Source organism: Sebastes fasciatus, chromosome 11 (assembly GCF_043250625.1).
Source record: "Sebastes fasciatus isolate fSebFas1 chromosome 11, fSebFas1.pri, whole genome shotgun sequence".
Lineage (NCBI taxonomy): Eukaryota > Metazoa > Chordata > Actinopteri > Perciformes > Sebastidae > Sebastes > Sebastes fasciatus.
This window is the reverse complement of record NC_133805.1, coordinates 10,813,928-10,832,676: the sequence shown is the minus strand read 5'-3', so window position 1 is coordinate 10,832,676 and position 18,749 is coordinate 10,813,928. Positions and strand designations below refer to the sequence as shown.

The following is an 18,749-nucleotide window of genomic DNA, read 5'->3' as shown; positions in this document are numbered from 1 at the left end:
TCAGGGAGTTTTTTTTAAAGAAATTTCAAATAAGTTATTTGCTAATTATAATCTATTTACCAGCAGACATGGAAATAAAGCCTATCAATTAACTATGTATTGGAAATGTATTAAATAAATTACCAGCTGTTGGGAAATAGTGGGATATAATTATTAAATAATGTTTGGAATAAAGTAATTTTTGATATATTTTTAGGTACATATTGGGGTAATTTGATAGTTTTTTCAAGTAGGTTACTTGCTAATTATCACCTAATTACCATGAAATTTGCAGACCTGTAAAATGAAGTGTTACCTTCCATTGTGATCTGGCTGACTTTGCTTTGTGAAATCCCCCTAATTACTCCTGAATTTGGAAAGAGAGTTTTCTTTTTCCTTATAAGAAATAAAATAAAATGAAATATGAATAAAAGAAAACAAATAAAACCAGATAAAAAATTTATAAAGAAAGAAAGAAAAAAAAGAAAACTTAAAGCTTTAAGCATTAAGATTAAAAATAAATAAATATAAATAAATAGATAAGTAAAAGACAATGATGGATAAAAAAGATGATGTTTTAAAAGAGAATGATGGGTAAAATGTATTGTTGGTTTTCCACAGATTATACCAATTTAAAGCTTCTGTAAAGAAGGAAAAAAAAAAGTGGAAAACAGACCTAACCACATAGATGTACACCTTGTGCTCATATTCCTGGATGTTTTTCCATTCTTATCTGGCTGACTTTGCTTTGTGAAATCCCCCTTAGTTACTGCTGAATTGTAGGAATAAATACAATTATTATTATTATTATTATTATGAAAAATACGAATAAAACAAAACACAATCAAACTGGATCATTTTTTTTTATAAATAAATAAAAAAGAAATAAATGAGATAGGGTTGGGGGTGGTTGGCAGTAAGAATGGAAATCAAATTAATGCAAGATTAAAAATAAATAAATAGATAGGTAAAAGAATGATGGATAAGAAGATGTTTTAAAAAAGAGTGATGGATAAAAGGCGATGTTCTAAAAGCGAATGATGGGTAAAAAATGTTGTTGGTTTTCCACAGATTATACCAATTTAAAGCTTCTGTAAAGAAGGAAACCTTCTACACCTTGTGCTCATATTCCTGGATCTTTTTTCCATTGTTGTCTGGCTGACTTTACTTTGTGAAACCCCCCTTATAAATTACTGCTGAAGTAGTAAAGCATCACCTAATCCAGCACCCAGAGGTGACTGTGGGAACCAGCCTGTTTGTGTGTGAAGCTGTGGAGCAGCTGCTGCCATATGGCATTAATTGAAAGAGGAGGAGCTGGAGGAGGAGTGGCTTTCTAAGAAGGCTGTCACAGGACTCTCACTACTCCTAAAGAAGAAGAAAAGAGGAGTAGATTGGTTAGAAGTTAGTAGAAAAGGAGCTGTGATTGTTAAGTAGACAGACAGGAACTGTAGTGTAACATTAGTTTAGACTCACATGACGACGACTCTTTTATGAAGAAGCCACGTTTTAGATAGTAAAATAAAATAAATAAACGCACTGCGATAGCTTGTAAGATTTTTAATCCCTTTTATTTTGAAGCACACAAAACGTTTTTTAAATGCAACGCTGTTTGATATATGAGAAAACGATGGCAGCCGAGACGAGGAACGGCGGGAGTTCACTGAACAACAATAACTGCAAAGACCACAGCAGGAGAAAGTTACTGGTCGGAGTGGATCTCTTCTGCTTGTTTCTAGGTAAGAGTCTCACACTGTGCATGCTCATTAACGTCACCTATAACATGTATGATGTAATGTTTACAATGTATCATCTTCTGGTACTCTGCAGTGGATTTATGGCTTCATATTGTGTCATTGTAATACATATATTTTTAATGTTAGTGTTACAGGACTTGCAGTAAAAAGTATACTTACAGTAAAAACTATTAAACTAGTAGTTTACTGAGTATATACTTTAATGTGTACTTTTCATAAACTTAAAAAGTGGGCTACACGTATATAACTAGCAAACTAATAGTATACCTAACTAGTTGTGTACTCAAAGTTTACTACTCTTACATTTAAAGTACACTTAAAAGTATACTTTTATAAAACTAAAAAAGTGGGTCAATTTAGTCCAATTAAGAAGTATTGAAGTAGTACACTTACAAGTATAGCCTATCCTTAGCTTATACCGACAAGTATACAGAAACATCTAAGTGTACTTGGCAAGTATACAGAAAAGTCCAAGTACACTTGGCTTATAATGAAAATTATACAGAAAAGCATATTTGATTAAGTACTATAAGCTAACTTAAATAATTCTTACAAAACTATAAACTATTAAACTAGTAGTTTACTGAGAGTATACTTTAATGTGTACTTTCATAAACTTAAAATTGGGCTACAAGTATATAACTGGCAAACTAAAAGTATACCTAGAAGTTCACTTCACAAGTTGCAGTACAAAATACAACTTGGATGCAAACTAGTTGTGTACTCAAAGGTTACTACTCTTACATTTAAAGTACACTTAAAAGTATACTTTTATAAACTAAAAAAAGTGGGCCAATTTAGTCCGAATTAAGAAGTAATTGGAAGAGTGTTCAAGATTAACTATTCTTTGCTCCTTAAACCTTACAAAAAAGAAGTATACTTCAAGTTTATTTTAGGATATAAACTTAAGTATAGTCCCATGTATACTTTATGTAATATGTATACTTATATTAAAGCACTAGTAGTATATACTTGTGTACTACTTCAATACTTCTTAATTGGGACTAAATTGACCCACTTTTTTAGTTTACTTATAGTAGTTTAAGTATACTTTTAAGTGTACTTTAAATGTAAGAGTAGTAAACTTTGAGTACACAACTAGTTTGCATCCAAGTTGTATTTTGTACTGCAACTATGATATGAACTATACTACAAGTGAACTTCTAGGTATACGTTTAGTTAACTAGTTATATGCTTGCAGCCCACTTTTTGATTTATGAAAGTACACATTAGAGTATATACTCTCAGTAAACTACTAGTTTAATAGTTTTTACTGCAAGTATACTTGTAAGTTTTCTTTAAGTGAGCTTATAGTACTCAATCAAATATGCTTTTCTGTATACTTTTCATTATAAGCCAAGTATACTTAAGTATAATTTTGTTAAGTATATCTCAGATAAGTACAGTAAGTGTACTACTTCAATACTTCTTAATCTTAATTTTTACCCACTTTTTTAGTTTATAAAAGTATACTTTTAAGTGTACTTTAAATCTCGAGCTGTGTTACCTTAGCAACAAGTGATGCCCCGTTAGCAACTGCAGCCCACACATTCAGCTTGTAACAGCTATTAAGCTCCATATTTTCCAAAAATACATCAGCTTAGCTAGTGAAAGTCTGTTTTCCTCCATGTCTCCACCCCTCAAAGAAAATAGTGCTGGCAAAGGGGAAACTAATGATTTGCTCCAGGAGGGATATATTCTTTGGTGTCCAGCCACACCTGTACTGTACCTCTCTGCTTTGACTCCTCATTATATTTTCCAGAAAGGCTCACATTCCTCACCAGCAGGAATTCTCTTGATCTCAACATCTGGCATAATATATATGTATATGTATATGTGGAGTAATTAAGGGAAGTGGTGAAAAGGTCAGACCTGAGTGTGTGTGTGTGCATGTTCATCAGCACAGGTCCTGTGATGTTCAGCAGCTGCAGACACTGAGTTAAAGGTTGTTAAATATTCTTTTTTTTGCACTGATGTTTGAACCCAATGGTCCTACTAATTTCACTCATTTATTTTCTTCTCTGATAAAACCATATGTTTGCAATGTGTTCTGTCAAACAGTGTGAGAACATGATTACAAACAGCAAAGCAGTAAAACTAAATTGTTGCAACTGCATGGGGGAAAACACCAGCTATTGTTAAAACAACCCCGTGAAACATCATACAGTATAAACAGTATTTTTTCTGACAAGCTATGTTTAGTTTTAGTCTAGTGTTTTGTCTCTACGGTGGGTAAATCCCCGTGATTTGCTCTGTGTGCAACGTGCCTTCCCACAGAGAAGCTTGTCAACAAACCAGCAGTGTTTTTCTGGCTGAAGATGTGGTTTTAAAGGGAGCAACCACAAGGAGGAAATGGTGTGTAATTACAAAGTCCCTCCATTCTCTCACACACTGATTGCAGTTCCAGTATTACTGCATCCAGTCGTATATCTCCCTCTCCTGCTTGCTCATGCACAACAATCCCCGGTCACTGTGATCCCAGTAGACCACCAGTTCCAGTAAAAGATAACACTTCAAAGTCATAAATAGTCATAAATTCACTCTGATTCAGTGGTGATTGGAACTAAATCCTGACAAATAAGGAAAGCAGGAGGCCGCTTGAACCCTGGTGAGGTGATCAGGTTCAGTTTACATTAAGCCGTAGCACGTGGCTTTCATGTTTCCCACTTAATCGTCTTACAGTATAATGTTTCTGTGTGCTTTTGTCCTGGTTCAGCACTGGGTAAAAGGTGGTTAATCGGCTACAATTGCAACTAAGTTTTTGTGAACGCAGGCCCTTCTTTTTTTCATGCTGAACCAGGTAAACAGGAAACTGTGGAGAGTTGGATTTAAAGGGTTGGTTCATGCTTGTGGTATTTATGTTGGGGTAGTCTTAAGTATCTCAAAACTTCAGAAAATAAAATGGACGTTCATCTCCAATTTTTGTAATTTGGTTCAACTAACCCTTTAAAATGAACTGACATAAGCTGAGAAGATGCTTTCAAGAGTTGAAGATTCAGTTGAACTTCCAAGCACTGAAAGGAGTTGAAGTGCCGGTTAAAGTGGTAAATTGAGCTTGAAGGGTCCGTTTTAGTTGAAGCCCTAAAAAGAAACAAGTGCTGCCCAGTTAGAACAGACAATATGGGCACTAAGATTGTTTTGGGTCTCTCAAGTCAAGAAGTTAAATCACAGAAAGTTAAAAGTGGCACTGGGACATTAAGGAATGGTCAAACGGCTGTTTCGACATTTTAATTTGTCACACTTTACAACAAAGACGTGAGAGTTATATGAGATACTTTTGATCTGGTGGCTGTTCCAACAAACATAAGGGCTTTCATCCAGGAGACCGCTGTTCGTGTCCCGTGCATCATGTTACAATCAGCTGTTTGCTTGTGTCCCATGTTCACAACGTTCAGTGTCATTTTCACTGTACAAACGTTGTAGTTTTAAGTAGGGATGCACCGATACAGATACCAGTATCGGGTCCGATACTTTGCTCATGTACTCGTACTTGCAAAACGGCTCCAATACAACGGCACCGATACCACCTTACGGGAGCGTGACGTTACCCTCTCGTCACCATCTTTCGGGTCCTATCGCACGCGCTCACGCTCCACCTCCCTGACTGTGCGTGCGAGACGTGCTGGTGATGCGCCCTGACCTCGCGGGGCCGGGATCCAACCTCAGCCGCTCACTTTCATTGCGCCACGGGGTTTTGCTTGCACCCACTGACTCGCTCGTGCGTTAGACTCCTTGGTCCGTGTTTCAAGACGGGTTGAGTGGGTTGCGGACATTGCTCCAGACCCCTGGCGCCTTTTGCGTGGGCCGAGCCCCGCCCTGGGGTCACGACGCGGTTGGGGCGCACTAAGGACAGTCTGCCCCGGTGACACTTTGGCCACGGCCCCGGGAAGCACCTTCGCCTCGAGCCTTTCCAAGCCGACCTAGAGCCGGTCGCGGCGCACCGCCTCGTAGGCGGGACTCCCCAGCCTGCCGTGTGTCACTAACAACCTCCAGCTGGCTGTTAACAAGGGTCTTTTGGCACAGAGAAGTACTCGTATCGGTACTCGGTATCAGGGAGTACCCAAATGTAAGTACTTGTACTCGATCTGAAAAAATTGGTATCGATGCATCCCTAGTTTTAAGCCAAATCATGTAGTGTTAACCTAAACCTAACTATAGTGGTTTTGTTGCCTAAACCTAAAGTGAGGGGCGTGTTAAAGCGGCGGTACGTGACGAGTTGGAATGAGAACATGTTGGAGGCACACAATGATTTCAGGTGTTTTAAATGCTTCAATTGAGTTAACATTAAAATGTCAGATCGTGAATAGTGTGTTTATAAATGTACTTTATATGTGATAATGTTATGCTAGATTTATTTATGTTTGTATGTACATGTATTGTCAGCATTACCATTTCTGTTTTTGTGTGTGTGTGTGTTTGGGGGCTGTGGGAATAGAGGAGGAACAGATATGTAAACTGTAAACTGCATTGTGTTTAACCTCCTCTTCTTTAGAAATGTGAATAACAAATGCAGTGAAAAGCAGCAGTTATAGCCGCTGGCTATTCAATGCAAATGCACTTTTATTTAACTCAAGTGGGCAGACTCGGTTTCCCTTCTGCAGTGGAACTATGAACTACGTTTTACAGCAGGACGGACAGACAGACGGACAGACAGACAGGGGGCAGGTTGTGCTGCTGCAAGTAAAAACAACTGCATCTGTGTATACACCACAACTACCTCAGACATGTATACATTTCTACGCCAGACAGTGAGAGATCCCTGCAAGTGGAAAATGTGCGTCTGTTTATTTTAATAAGTCACACTCTGTGTTTTGGCCGATGCCTCCAAAATATGGTGGGGATTTAATCCAGCGTGAGGAGGGAGGTTGTACACTGAATCTAGTTTCCGTGGAGCTGCCAGTGCTGAACTGGGGGAAAGGCGAACGGGCAAGCGTAGGAAATTCTAACAAGTGTGTCTTAACCGAGACGGAGCTCGGGTTATGTGCTGAAAAAGTCATCATCGTTCTTCATTTGCGATGTTTGCTTATTTTCAGTTAGGGGCCCCCAGTTGATTGTTAAGCAAACTGCTTTAGGGCAAAATGGAATAGAAGACACCTGATGTTGACATTAGCAACTGAAAACTTGGAGGGAGAAAAAATGTCTCCCTCCAACTCCTGTTCCATTTTGTTTGTTTCTGTTCTCTTTGGGTTGATGTTGAGCGAATGCAAAAGACATACCCACGCTGGCTGACTGGTGTTGTTGTTGTTGGCAGGACAAGCACAGCGTCCCCCTCCTCCTCCTCCTCCTCCTCCTCTTCCTCTTCCTCCTCCTCCTCCTCCTCGCCCCCTGGCTGTTAGAAGCGGGAAAGGAGGAAGAGGGTAAGAGGGGAAAATCCTAACACGCTGTTTTCAGTGCTGATGCTGCACTGTTTAAACGGATGGAAAGGGGGGTCGGAGCGGGGAAGAAATCCCCGCTGAGTGTCTGGAAAACAGGGCCTGACAGCGTCTTGTAGTGGGTTGTGTTTTTCTTCTTCTTCTTCTTTCCAATCAGCTGTTTGAAGCACTTGACCCGTGCAGGTTCCTTAAAAGCTGTGGACTCTTCAATCCTGTCTCTTTCCATCAATCTCGGCCCTCTGCATCTGGCCTTTTGTATCGGCTCTGTGAATGGGTTTGCCGGGGTCAGGACTCTGGGGTTAACGTGTTTCACGTCCAGCACTTTCAGCCCTGTATGCTTTTTAAAAGATACATATATATCAGCAGTTTGGGAAGCCAAAGTCCATGTTTTGGGAAGTCCTGTGTGGTTCTGTTCACGGCCAGGCTAAGCAAACTGAAGGGATCTGACATTCAGGGTTTAGGGGTACTGTAAAGTACTGTATGTTTTTACAGTTACAGAACTCTGAGACATACCACCCTGCTCTTTCTTGCTCCGGAGCTGATTGTAGCCCCGTCGGGGGTATTTGTTTGGAGAGCGAGAATGAAAAAAGCGAAAGTTAATAATGTGAATCCTGCTGAATGCGGAGGGAACGCCGGCGCTCTGGAGTTCCCATCAGGCAGCAGAGCTCCGTCTGTAACCTGAGATCAACCCAGCTGGACTTTCAAAGGCCAAAGTCAGCTGTGTGTGTGTGTGTGTGTGTGTGGATGTAAGGGGGTTGAGGGGCTCAGCAACTGAAGCGTGTGTTGACATTTGGTTTGAGAAATCATGCCCCCCCCTTCACCGCAACCGTCCCGCCTTCAGCGGCTCTCAGCGCCGCTGACCTCTACACCCCCAGTGCCTTTTAGCTTCTGAGACCGAGAGACAGAGGAAGGGAGCGTGTGAGAAAGTCAGCGCCGATGTTTGTTTTCCTTTGTATCGGCAGATCGCAGAATTATTCAGAGAGCGACTTGAAAGCTCAGCCATCAGTTAAATGGTTCTTTGAAGTGATTTGAAAGTGTGTTTTCCCAAATTCTGTCAGAGATTTGAGGCCTCTCCTGGGTACCACACGTCCACACTCCAATTTCAAAGTCCTCCATTGAAGCCTTTGGTAAATGAGGGAAAATAAGCTGTCCTTTTTGGCTTGCATCTCAGTAACACCCACTCTTGTTTGTTGTCAGGAGATAAATAAGATCTTTTTGCCACTTTAAGTGGCGAAAGACACTAAATTGATCAGACGCAGACACCCCCCCCAAGGCATCTTAAAGTGGGCCTTTTTAAGTGCACTTGAAAGCCTCGGCAGGAAGGGAAGGATGGCTCTGATACTGTTTGTGTTTTTTTCTTGTCAGTTAGCAGCAATGGTCTCTCTCTTAAGAACATGACACATCCAATCCTTTTAGCGCTAACTCAGCCTGTTTGAGATCCAGTGATGCTATTCTAAGCATAAAAGGTTCACTTAAGTCTAAAACAATGACGGAGCTCTGATTTTGGCGTTAATTCCGACACATTTTATTTGGGTTATTTTGGCTCATGACGGCATCAGTGTCAGTTTTGAAAACGGGATGAGATACATAACTTGAATACATGTCTGCTGGGAGTTTTAATCTGTTTGTATAACTGTCTGTCTGTCTCCTTGTTGCTTTTCTGTTTGTCTTCCTGTTGATAATGTGTATTGATGAAGCTGTCCACTGTGTGTCCAACCATACAGTGTTGCTTGTTGCCGTGTTTTTGCACAAATCTCCCTTCCCGCCTTTCCGGAGAGGATTCTTCTGCGACGACGACAGCATCGCGCTGACCTATAAGGGCAGCACGGTGTCCAACACTGTGCTCACAGCCGTGGGCGTCACTGTGCCCGTGGTCTCAGTAAGTCCTGCTGTGGTACCGCAAGACAACTAGAGAACACGTGTTGGGACACGCTCAGTTCATCCAATGGTTGGCCTGTGACGCCTCAAAAGACATGACTGGTTGGACAAGCTCTGAATCACACTCAGTGGTTTTGGATGTTGTACCTCATTAGCAGCAAATCATGTATGCTGTGCATTACTGATGACCATTTTCCAAAGCTACTGGGTATTATCATAAGCTTTCAGATTGATTTCCAAGTGGCAGCCATTGCTTTCCATCAATTTCACTACTGTAAGTTACGTTACAGTTGCTCTTATATAAAAGCACAGAAATGTAAGAAAATAGAAATAAAGGAGTATGTAACATGTAAATTGTGTGCAAAAATATATAACACAATATATGTAGAGATATATAAATATATAATAAAAATAAGAAATTTTAAATATTAGAAATATGTACAAATATGTGCATCAGACGTACAATATATACCACAATGTAAATAAGTAAATACAAAATGCTGAGAAGTGGGATTTATTAAGTGTGTTAAACATAAATTCAAGAATGGTATAAATAAGAATATTTCTTGAAATGTACAGTATAAATGTAGTATTAATGGCAGATTATTGCGCTACTCAATGCACTCTTAATTTCACTACTGTAAGAAAATGTTTTAACTGTTAAAGTAATTTATCAAGTAAAACATACCAAAAAACTTTGCTTTGAAGGTTCACTCTTGACCTTAAAATAGTCATTTGTAAGGATGCAACCGCCAGTTATTTTCTCAAATAATTGAATAATTGTTAATTATATAGAATGTCAAAAAATTGAGGTAAAATGCATGTGACAAGTTAACTTATTTAAATTGCTTGTTTTATCTAATCAAAAGTCCAAAACCTGGAGATATACAATTTTCTACCATAGAAAATAGATCATATTCAAATTTGAGAGGCTGGAACCAGTGACTTGTCTGCATTTTTGCATAAAAATAAAATGAGAATCACTTTTTAAATTGTATTTAAGGTTCCTTTTATTTCCAGCGGCTCATTGTCATTCTGTAGTGAAATTAATAGAAACCATGGTAGCCTGAAGAGAGAAGTCCAGAACATTAGGTGTGCTTTGGAAAATGGCCATTGGTTAGAGAAAATAAACAGATATGGCCCTTTAAGACGACCACATGTCTGCTCAAAATTCACCACAAATCCTGAATATTGAACAAAAGCTGGAGTCATTATTTCCTGATTAGTCACAGATAACAGCCACAGAATGGACTGAGCCTGTCCCAGATGTTCCCTTGTTGCCTCTTGCTTGTACCTGCGACCTCTGTAATTTGCGTATCATTAACCCAGCACCTCCATCTCTCTCCCATCCCCACACCCCCGTCTTTCTCTCTGTGCCGCTCACTGCTTCTTCACACTAGCCGGCCTGCCTTTCTTGGTCATTGAGACCAGCGCTGTTCAGCCTTACCGTAGAGGGTTTTACTGCGACGATGAGTCCATCAAGTACCCGGCCAAAAATGGAGAAACCATTAACGACGGTGTGCTTAGCGCTGCTGGCATTCTTATCACCATCCTCTCTGTAAGTCACCTCCTCACTCTGATCACTAATATCATCATCACTCTTTGTTTTTCAGCAGCCTTCACCATTACTAGCAGCACCCACTGACACCCACTGACACCCACTGACCAGATGTTGACCACATCATTTCTCATCCTCAGTGCATTGTAGTGTTTCTCAAATGTCTGATTTGTTTACAATAACATGTCCAACAATATATAATAGGGGTGGGGGGAAAAAGACGATTCACCTATGTATCATGATTTTAAAAAATATTTTTTTACGATTTTGAAATAGATTTTTTTAATGCTGGAATCGATATATTTGCTTCATTTGAGTCAATGCAGCGATGGAAAGAAATTACCACTTTTATTGTTGTAGTCAGAGTAACGTGACGTCATATCCGTTCCATATCCTTCAACCTAAACAAACAAGCCGGCCGCCACGAGCTGAAACGAAAGAGTAGAATTTGGCGAAGGATCCGCGTGGATACAACCAGCACCTTCACATGTTAAATCCAGCGTGGTAAACACTACACATACAGTAAAGTATGGAAACACTTTGGGTTTCACACATTGCCATGAAAAGCAGAGCTAGACATCACGGCTAAAGCTGCATGCTAACTCTGTCATGGACAGGAAACGTTATCATATCGTATCGTGTGGTCAAGCCAGCCGCCACTCGTATCTCCGTGGTCAAAACGCTACACCTGTAGAGCACCCATATACTGACATTTATGATAAATACATTCAAACGGCTCCGATGGAGCTGACCATGGATGTATTAAGAGAAAGGAGCTGACGGGAGAGCTAGAGACGGACTTGACAAAGTTGGCGGCGTATACACGTGTGACTACGTCCGGTTTTCAAAATAAGGTGTTAACGAAGGGAACTGTATATAAATAATACGAATATTGAAATAAGATTGATGGATTATATTCACCAGAAGTATAAAACATTACATATCCCTTATAAATTAAAAGAAAATACCACTAATGTGTGAGGGAAATGTCTTTATTCATTGATTTTTGGGTTGCTGGAATTTTTTTTTATAAATAATGCCTGACAATGACTGATATATTTGACTTAAGGACATCTCTGACTACATACATGCTGAAAATCAAATATTATTAGATATTTTCCAAAGTAAAAGTCCCTAGAAGTGTATGATTAAACTTTTTCCCATGGTCCAGTGTTAAAAAAGTTAACAAAAATAGCAAATCGCAATATCGAATCACTTAAAATACTTAAAAGTTGCAATAACTATCGAATCGGCACCCAAGTATCGAATTGGGAGATAGGTGAATCGTCCCAGCCCTAATATATAATAATATGGTGATTATATAGAGATTTTAAACTGTTGAATTAAATGCAATTGCAACATGTGTTCATGCTTTTCTCCAGCCAAACCGTGCACATTCCCACTGAACTCATGTTCAGGGAAATATCTTTGTGCGCACTCCATCAGAGCAGGGCTTTATCTGACTGTTGACTCATTGAGGCTATAAACTGAGATTATCCTCCATGATTAGTGAAACAACAGCTCCCCATACCTGTGCTATCTGCCCCGCCGATTGGCTTCAGCACATTCCAGATAAAAAAAACAGTCAACAACATTTGTTCAAGGCTTTTCTCCTCGGGGGCTTAAGATGACTCTGTTGATTAAGGCACTTTAGCAAGTGAAGTGTTGAGTAGTTTGTTGCCATCTCCTGGGAGAAAACAGTGAGGCTGTATCCAAGATCTGCACACTAAACTGTCATCTTCCCAACATCCTTTAATTCAATTTCACTTTTCTCCGTTTGCCACCGCTCGGAGGCTGAAGCTCAAATCGTCTCCGTACATTTTTCTGCCACGGCTTTCAGACACGCTTTCCATTTTGAGTAATGCGTCCGTCTACACGGCTCCGTAATGGCTAGCATTTCAGTCCACAGATAACTGCGACCCAAGGCGTTTTTTTGGCCTTGCTTGTGCGTCTAAGTACATGATTGTGTACTGGCCTTTGAGCTCTCTCAAAACACTTCTGAATTCACAGCAGTACTGTGGCTCAAAAAGAAATCCAGTGTAGATACTGACACGCTTCTGTTGTGCTGCTGATTTAAATGAGGGCTATTTGAGTGTTGATTTACCTCAAAAAAGATTATCCTCTGATTTACAGACGTGTCTTTACACATTCATGGCGATGGACTCATTGGTGTTTTCAGTCCAAAATGGCGGCAGCGGTAACGCAGTGCCATCTAGCGGCCGTTGTCAGAAAAGCACCAGTGTTTCGCCTCTTTGCTTCTATACTCTTCGCTCAGCAGCATTCTCAATTAGTCAGAAACGTCCTAGTTCCTCTACGGTGTTACTCAGAGCCGCCATAGCACAGCATTCGTCACCTGGCCGACCCACAGTGGGAAGGTGCCTTGTCTCACGGCATGGCCCCGTCTGTCCCTGTAGCCGGCATTGCCGTCCTCCTGGAGAGCAGACTACTATACAGACTTGGGGCCACAGGGGTTTTCATGGTGAGAAGGAGTCCTGGCCCTGTGTAATTATGGTTGACGCAATGGTTGTTCGGTTAAATACTGTAATTGGCGGGGTGGAATTGCGGTGAAGGCCCAAAACAAGGGGACTTTGCCAGATATCTCATTTTCCCCTTGCAAAACCCGACTTTACAATCCATCTCCCCCCCACCGGAGCGTTCTGGCGGGCGTCTGTGTTTTCTGAACCAGAAAACACCAACATCAGGTCATTTAGTGCTTCGTTTCCCACCGAACAGAGCTGAGAAACACAACGAGGCCACTTCCTTTTATAATTTATGCCGATCCGTTTTTAGAAGAAAAGAAAACACCACGGTGTCAGATTTGGAAACACAAGACGTTTGACGTGAGCCACAAATCAGCGTCTTGCACCCATGATGATTATCTCTTGAGGTCTCGGTGTAACAGCTACACGTCCTACAAACGCCAATTCATTTATTCATTCACATAGTTAAATCTTTCACACAAGGGGAACCAGATGTGTTTTCTCTCCCCCCCACCCCCCGACTCTTTCTTCCCTGTTTCCCATGAAAGCAGCTGGGCTGTATCGAGCTGGCTCTAAAGGCCTGGATGGTGGAAAACAGCACAATCTCAATCAGCTTGTCAAATCTCCGTAGAGGGCTATCCCTCTAGCAGAGAGTGGTTCCCAGAATGAGACTTATTTTCTGCGCCCCTCGAAAGAATGTCTGATGAAATGGAGATACTAACATGAAAACAGCCAGACATCCCGTGTGAAATCGGAGCCGTTTCAGAGAGCGGTGAAAAACAAACGCGGCCCCCGACGTGCGTCTGGTGGAGTCTGGCCACCAAAATCAGACACGTCGCCTAGCTCAGCGTTTCTGCTGATTAGATCCAGCAGTGCCTCCCTCGCTCCCTCCTCATTCCTCCTCTCACCTTCCTCTTTCGTCCCCCTTTTCTCCTCCTCCTCCTCCTCCCTTCCCGTCACTCGGCCCTCCACTTTCTGGCAGAAACTCCCACACACTCTCGCTCTGACTCCTCTTCCTCACTGATTTGTGAGCTGCTGGAAGACAACGGGTGATGAGGGGGTTGGGAAGGCCTTTCTTGAGCTGGAACAGCTGTTGTGAGTTATGGCACGTCCACCTCCCCCTAAGTGAGCCTTGCACGTCAGTCGTCGGTTTTTAGACGGTGGTTTATTTACACACTTAGAGAAAACTATACACGGCGGACAGTTTTGAGTCACCTCCCATGTCGCTTTCGCTGTTTTCTCTCAGAAGTAGAACAGCACAGGTAAACACGTTCAACTGTAAAGTAGCCCTTTTCGAACCACTTCAGGAGAAGTTCTTATTTTAGATGTCATAATAACATCTTGATCCTGAAAAAAGGGTTATTTTAGTCGCATACATCACTTAAATTCTCCACTCTGACCATCCAAGTTTGCTTAGCTTAGCGCTGTCCCTCCGTGAAATTTGGCAAGCACAATTTACAGTGTTCTAATGCTAAAAACAGTGATGACATGTCTTAAAGGATGACAAAAGACCTTAGAAGAACAAGTTTCCTAGGCTATTATTATATTCAGATAATGACAAACACTAAAATTACATGTGAAATATGAGCATCACACTTGGCTGGCCAAACACATTCCTCTTTCCAAGTAACACAATTCCCAAAGTGCTGTCCCATTCCTCATAAAATGCTTGGCTCTCATGCGCTCACACATTTTCACGGAGCACTCAGGAGATGAATTAGGTGCTTAGGAATAAGGGTGGACATCGGGACTGGGGCTGTGTTAAAATCATGATATTGATCCACTGACGTCACCATCTCTTCTGTGCCTTCAGATCATCATCGGGGAGAGCTACAGGATCTACTTTCTGAACGAGGGATCCAAGTCCTTTGTAGGCAACCCGTACATATCTGCTCTGTACAAGCAGGTGGGCGTGTTCGTATTCGGCTGCGCCATCAGCCAGTCCTTCACTGACATCGCCAAAGTGTCGGTGGGTCGCATGCGCCCTCACTTCCTGGATGTGTGCAAACCAGACTTCTCTACTATCAACTGCTCCCTGGGCTACATCACTGACTACCAGTGTCAGGGGCCGGATAGCAAAGTTCAGGAGGCCAGGTATTTTGATTGAGAGAAACATATACTGTAGAAACATATTTTAAATAGGGCTGTCAATTGATTATAATATTTAATCACACTTTTTTTTATCTTCACGCAAAATGTACCTTAAAGGGAGATTTTTCAAGTATTTAATCCTCTTATCAACATGGGAGTGGGCAAATATGCTGCTTTATGCAAATGTATGTATATATTTATTTCTGGGAATCAATTAACAACATAAAACAATGATAAATATTGTCCAGAAACCCTCACAGGTACTGCATTTAGCATAACAAATATGCTCAAATCATAACATGGCAAACTGCAGCCCAACAGGCAACAACAGCTGTCAGTGTGTCAGTGTGCTGACTTGACTATGGCTTGCCCCAAAGCTGCATGTGATTATCATAAAGTGGACATGTCTGTAAAGGGGAGACTCGTGGGTACCCATAGAACCCATTTACATTCACGTATCTTGAGGTCAGAGGTTAAGGGACCCCTTTGAAAATGGCCATGCCAGTTTTTTTCTCGCCAAAATTTAGCGCAAGTTTGGAACGTTATTTAGCCTCCTTCACGACAACTTTGACAGCCCTAATTTTAAAATGTTTTTGCATTCAAGATTTTGTTGAACTGTGTGTTTTTTATACAGTTTACATCTGTATTTGTACATATTGTAAGCTTTGGTACAATGCTGATTGTCCTCTATTCTTCTCAGGAAGTCCTTCTTCTCTGGACATGCATCCTTCTCCATGTACACCATGCTTTACCTGGTGGTGAGTTAATGAATTGTATAAATACACCATATTCAAAAACAAAGTTCCCTCCCTAGATAATAATATAGTTTCTATCTACAGTATATCACCTCACAATTCTCTCTCTCTCTCTTTTACAGTTTTACCTGCAGTCTCGTTTCACCTGGCATGGAGCTCGCCTGCTGCGCCCTCTGACCCAGTTCACCCTGGTCATGATGTCTTTCTACACCGGCTTGTCCCGTGTCTCCGACCACAAGCACCACCCCACTGATGTCCTGGCGGGTTTTGTGCAGGGAGCTCTGGTGGCCTACTGCATAGTGAGTGGTTCTATTATGTTGGAATGTTTTTCAAAAGATTGGTTGCGTTAATGCGTTAGAAATTAGTGGGTTAAAACAAATTTGTGTTAACTTTGACACCCCTAATATGTGCTATATTATATGTGTAGTCTACTGTCCATTATGTAGTGTATCTTGTACTCTACCTCCCCTCCACTTTGCAATGATTAAGATGTTCAAGTTTTTTTTTTTCTGTTCCCTCCGCAGGTATTCTTTGTCTCTGATTTGTTCAAGAACAAAGGTAGACGCTCTACACTGTCGCCAACCCCAGTGAAGAAAGATCTCGTTCCTCCGGCAGACATCAGAGAGAGGAGCAACCATCTCATCATGGCATAGAGAAGACTGCAAACTGAACTGTACGTAACCCTGACCTGTGCCATTTTTAAATCACTGCTACAGCCACTGGCCATTACTGGATCGAACAAACACCCAAACAATCTGGATGACGCAGACAAAATATGGGATCTTGAACATCTCAGAGGACGAGAGAAGAGGAGGCTACGGAAAACAGTCGAGAGAATTTTGCTTTCTCAACGGAAATGTCTCACCAGACATTTTGTAATGTGGAAAAGAGAGACGACCGAAGATATTCGTACCTCTTCTGTTATGAAGATTATTGGAGATTCTCCTCTGTCAAGGCATTTCCATGGACAAACGTCTGAAACGAAACAAAACCGAGAAACGGCAGCTGTAAACAAAGTGTGTGGCTTTTGTGCCTTCTCTCTTCAGCTGCATCCAGCGTGGGAGCTACACTAATATTCCTGCCACTCACTCACTGTGTGACTAATACAAACAAACACATGACAAAAAAACAAATTCCTTTGATTTCATGAAGGATTTTTGTTTGGTTTTATTACAAACATAAGCATTGTATATGTGATTTTTTTTATAGCACTATTTTAACTAAACTCAAGTACTGTTCGTCACCACTTGAATGACCTGAAGTGAAGCTTTTGGAAAGCTTCGTAAGCTTTTTGTTATGTCTATAATGTCGTGTAATTCTTTTAGAAGGTGCACATAAGTTACAGTAGGCGGTGAAGTAGAGTGAGAGCGTATGTGTTGGATGTGTGGGCCTCTTTCTGCTGGCTAGGACGAGCCCCCACTGAGCCATTTAATGAAATGACTGTCTGTTATATGTACCAGACGGGTGCTCACAAGTGTTAGGTCAGAGTGTGTGGGAGAGTGTGTGTGTGTGTGTGTGTGTGTGTGTGTGTGTGTATGGGTGAGGTCTTTCTGTGAGCGTGCCAGTGTGTCTTAATGTCATGTCTATATATTTCAATGTTAATAGCCTACAAGTGTGCCTCTCTTCAGCCAGAGAGCGGGCACCTGCTCCAACAGACACATCATGTAACTTGGACACGGAAACACTATGGAAAAAACACATGCAGTACATGTACTTTACTGTTACTAATCATAGCGATGATTCACATCTTGTGATATACTGTATGCCACACAGTCGTGTATATATAAAGACAGGGACTTAGAAAGATGGTTACTTACAGTAGCTTTTCAGTATCAAAGCACAATTTAGCAGAAGAGTTTAAAAGAATCATTATTTTGGCACATTTTAACCTTTTAATATCTCATAATAGTCTTGTAAAGCACTACAATAGGGCTGGCAATGAGGCTCTGCATTATAATAGACGAAAATCTTTACGATGAATTCTTAAAGTAATGATGCTAACATGTTTTTGCTTAATGTAACTTAACTTCTTAGCAAAAAAAACAACTTAAAACCACTGACTGAAAGCATCCTGACTTTAAGTTACTGAGACAAACTTTGATCTGACGCTTATAGGGAAACTAGTCTTTTCTTCATACACGTCTTGGAAGTCTACTATATACAGCATCAGAAGGATTCTGCATGCTACCATACCTTGTACAATACTGTATCACGTGTACACATACAGTATATCTTTTGAAGAAAACGCCCACTATGACTTTTGTGTGTCGAGACCTGTGTAAATGTAAACCATGCTGCTTTTAAAGAGGCAAAAAGCTTTGGCAGATGTCATCCAGTAAAGTTGACAACTTGTGAATATTAAGTTTTATGAAAAACAAAAAGCTCTCAAGGCGGACAGCTCCAGTACGTTTTTATTAAAAATTTGCCTTTCAATATTTTTGTATTTGTCGTGTGAAATTTTGTACGATGAAACTGTAAGACGTATCAAAGATAAAAATGTCTTTAATAAAAACATAAAAAGATCAAGAGCAGCGTGCTGTGTTGTTCATTTCAGTCTCTGTGTGTCATACATGACTTTTGTACTGTAATTCAGAAGCCGGCCAACTGTGCGTGCGATGGAGGTATCTGGGCGTGGGGGCAATGGTAGACTTCCATGCTTGGCTTCCTGTGGGGAAATAGTGTGCATTCCAAGCTTTAACCCCGCTCCCCAATGGCTCTCTGGAATAATATAGCCTCCACACAGAAAGTATGCCAGAGTGGCAAAGTACATTCACATATGAGAATGCTTAGAAGCAGTGTAATTTGCCTTTAGTGTCTTGTATTATCCTTATAGACCACGTTGTCTCCACATAAAACCTGAATAAACCATACATATATATATA

General features: G+C 40.9%; 1 protein-coding gene across 2 annotated transcripts; it reads left to right on the top strand.

Moving 5' to 3' along the window:
• The first annotated feature begins 1,340 nt into the window (after positions 1–1,340).
• On the top strand, positions 1,341–18,389 carry LOC141776745 (phospholipid phosphatase 3-like). 2 transcript variants are annotated; one of them, XM_074650523.1, is made up of 6 exons: positions 1,341–1,715; positions 10,384–10,541; positions 14,835–15,115; positions 15,813–15,870; positions 15,990–16,166; positions 16,392–18,389. In XM_074650523.1, the coding sequence occupies exons 1-6, from the start codon at positions 1,577–1,579 to the stop codon at positions 16,518–16,520; spliced, it is 942 nt and encodes a 313-aa protein (XP_074506624.1). In that variant the 5' UTR covers positions 1,341–1,576; the 3' UTR covers positions 16,521–18,389. The 2 variants fall into 2 exon arrangements, with proteins under 2 accessions (XP_074506624.1, XP_074506623.1); XM_074650522.1 differs by lacking the exon at positions 10,384–10,541 and adding an exon at positions 8,830–8,984.
• The last annotated feature ends 360 nt before the right edge of the window (positions 18,390–18,749 follow it).

What these genes read in the sequence shown, in the direction of transcription:
- LOC141776745 (XM_074650523.1), top strand. Translation starts at nt 1,577, where the DNA reads ATGCAACGCTGTTTGATATATGAGAAAACGATGGCAGCCGAGACGAGG. An exon ending in AGCAAAGTTCAGGAGGCCAG is followed by an intron (nt 15,116 to 15,812) that starts GTATTTTGATTG and finishes TATTCTTCTCAG; the next exon opens with GAAGTCCTTCTTCTCTGGAC. An exon ending in ACACCATGCTTTACCTGGTG is followed by an intron (nt 15,871 to 15,989) that starts GTGAGTTAATGA and finishes TCTCTTTTACAG; the next exon opens with TTTTACCTGCAGTCTCGTTT.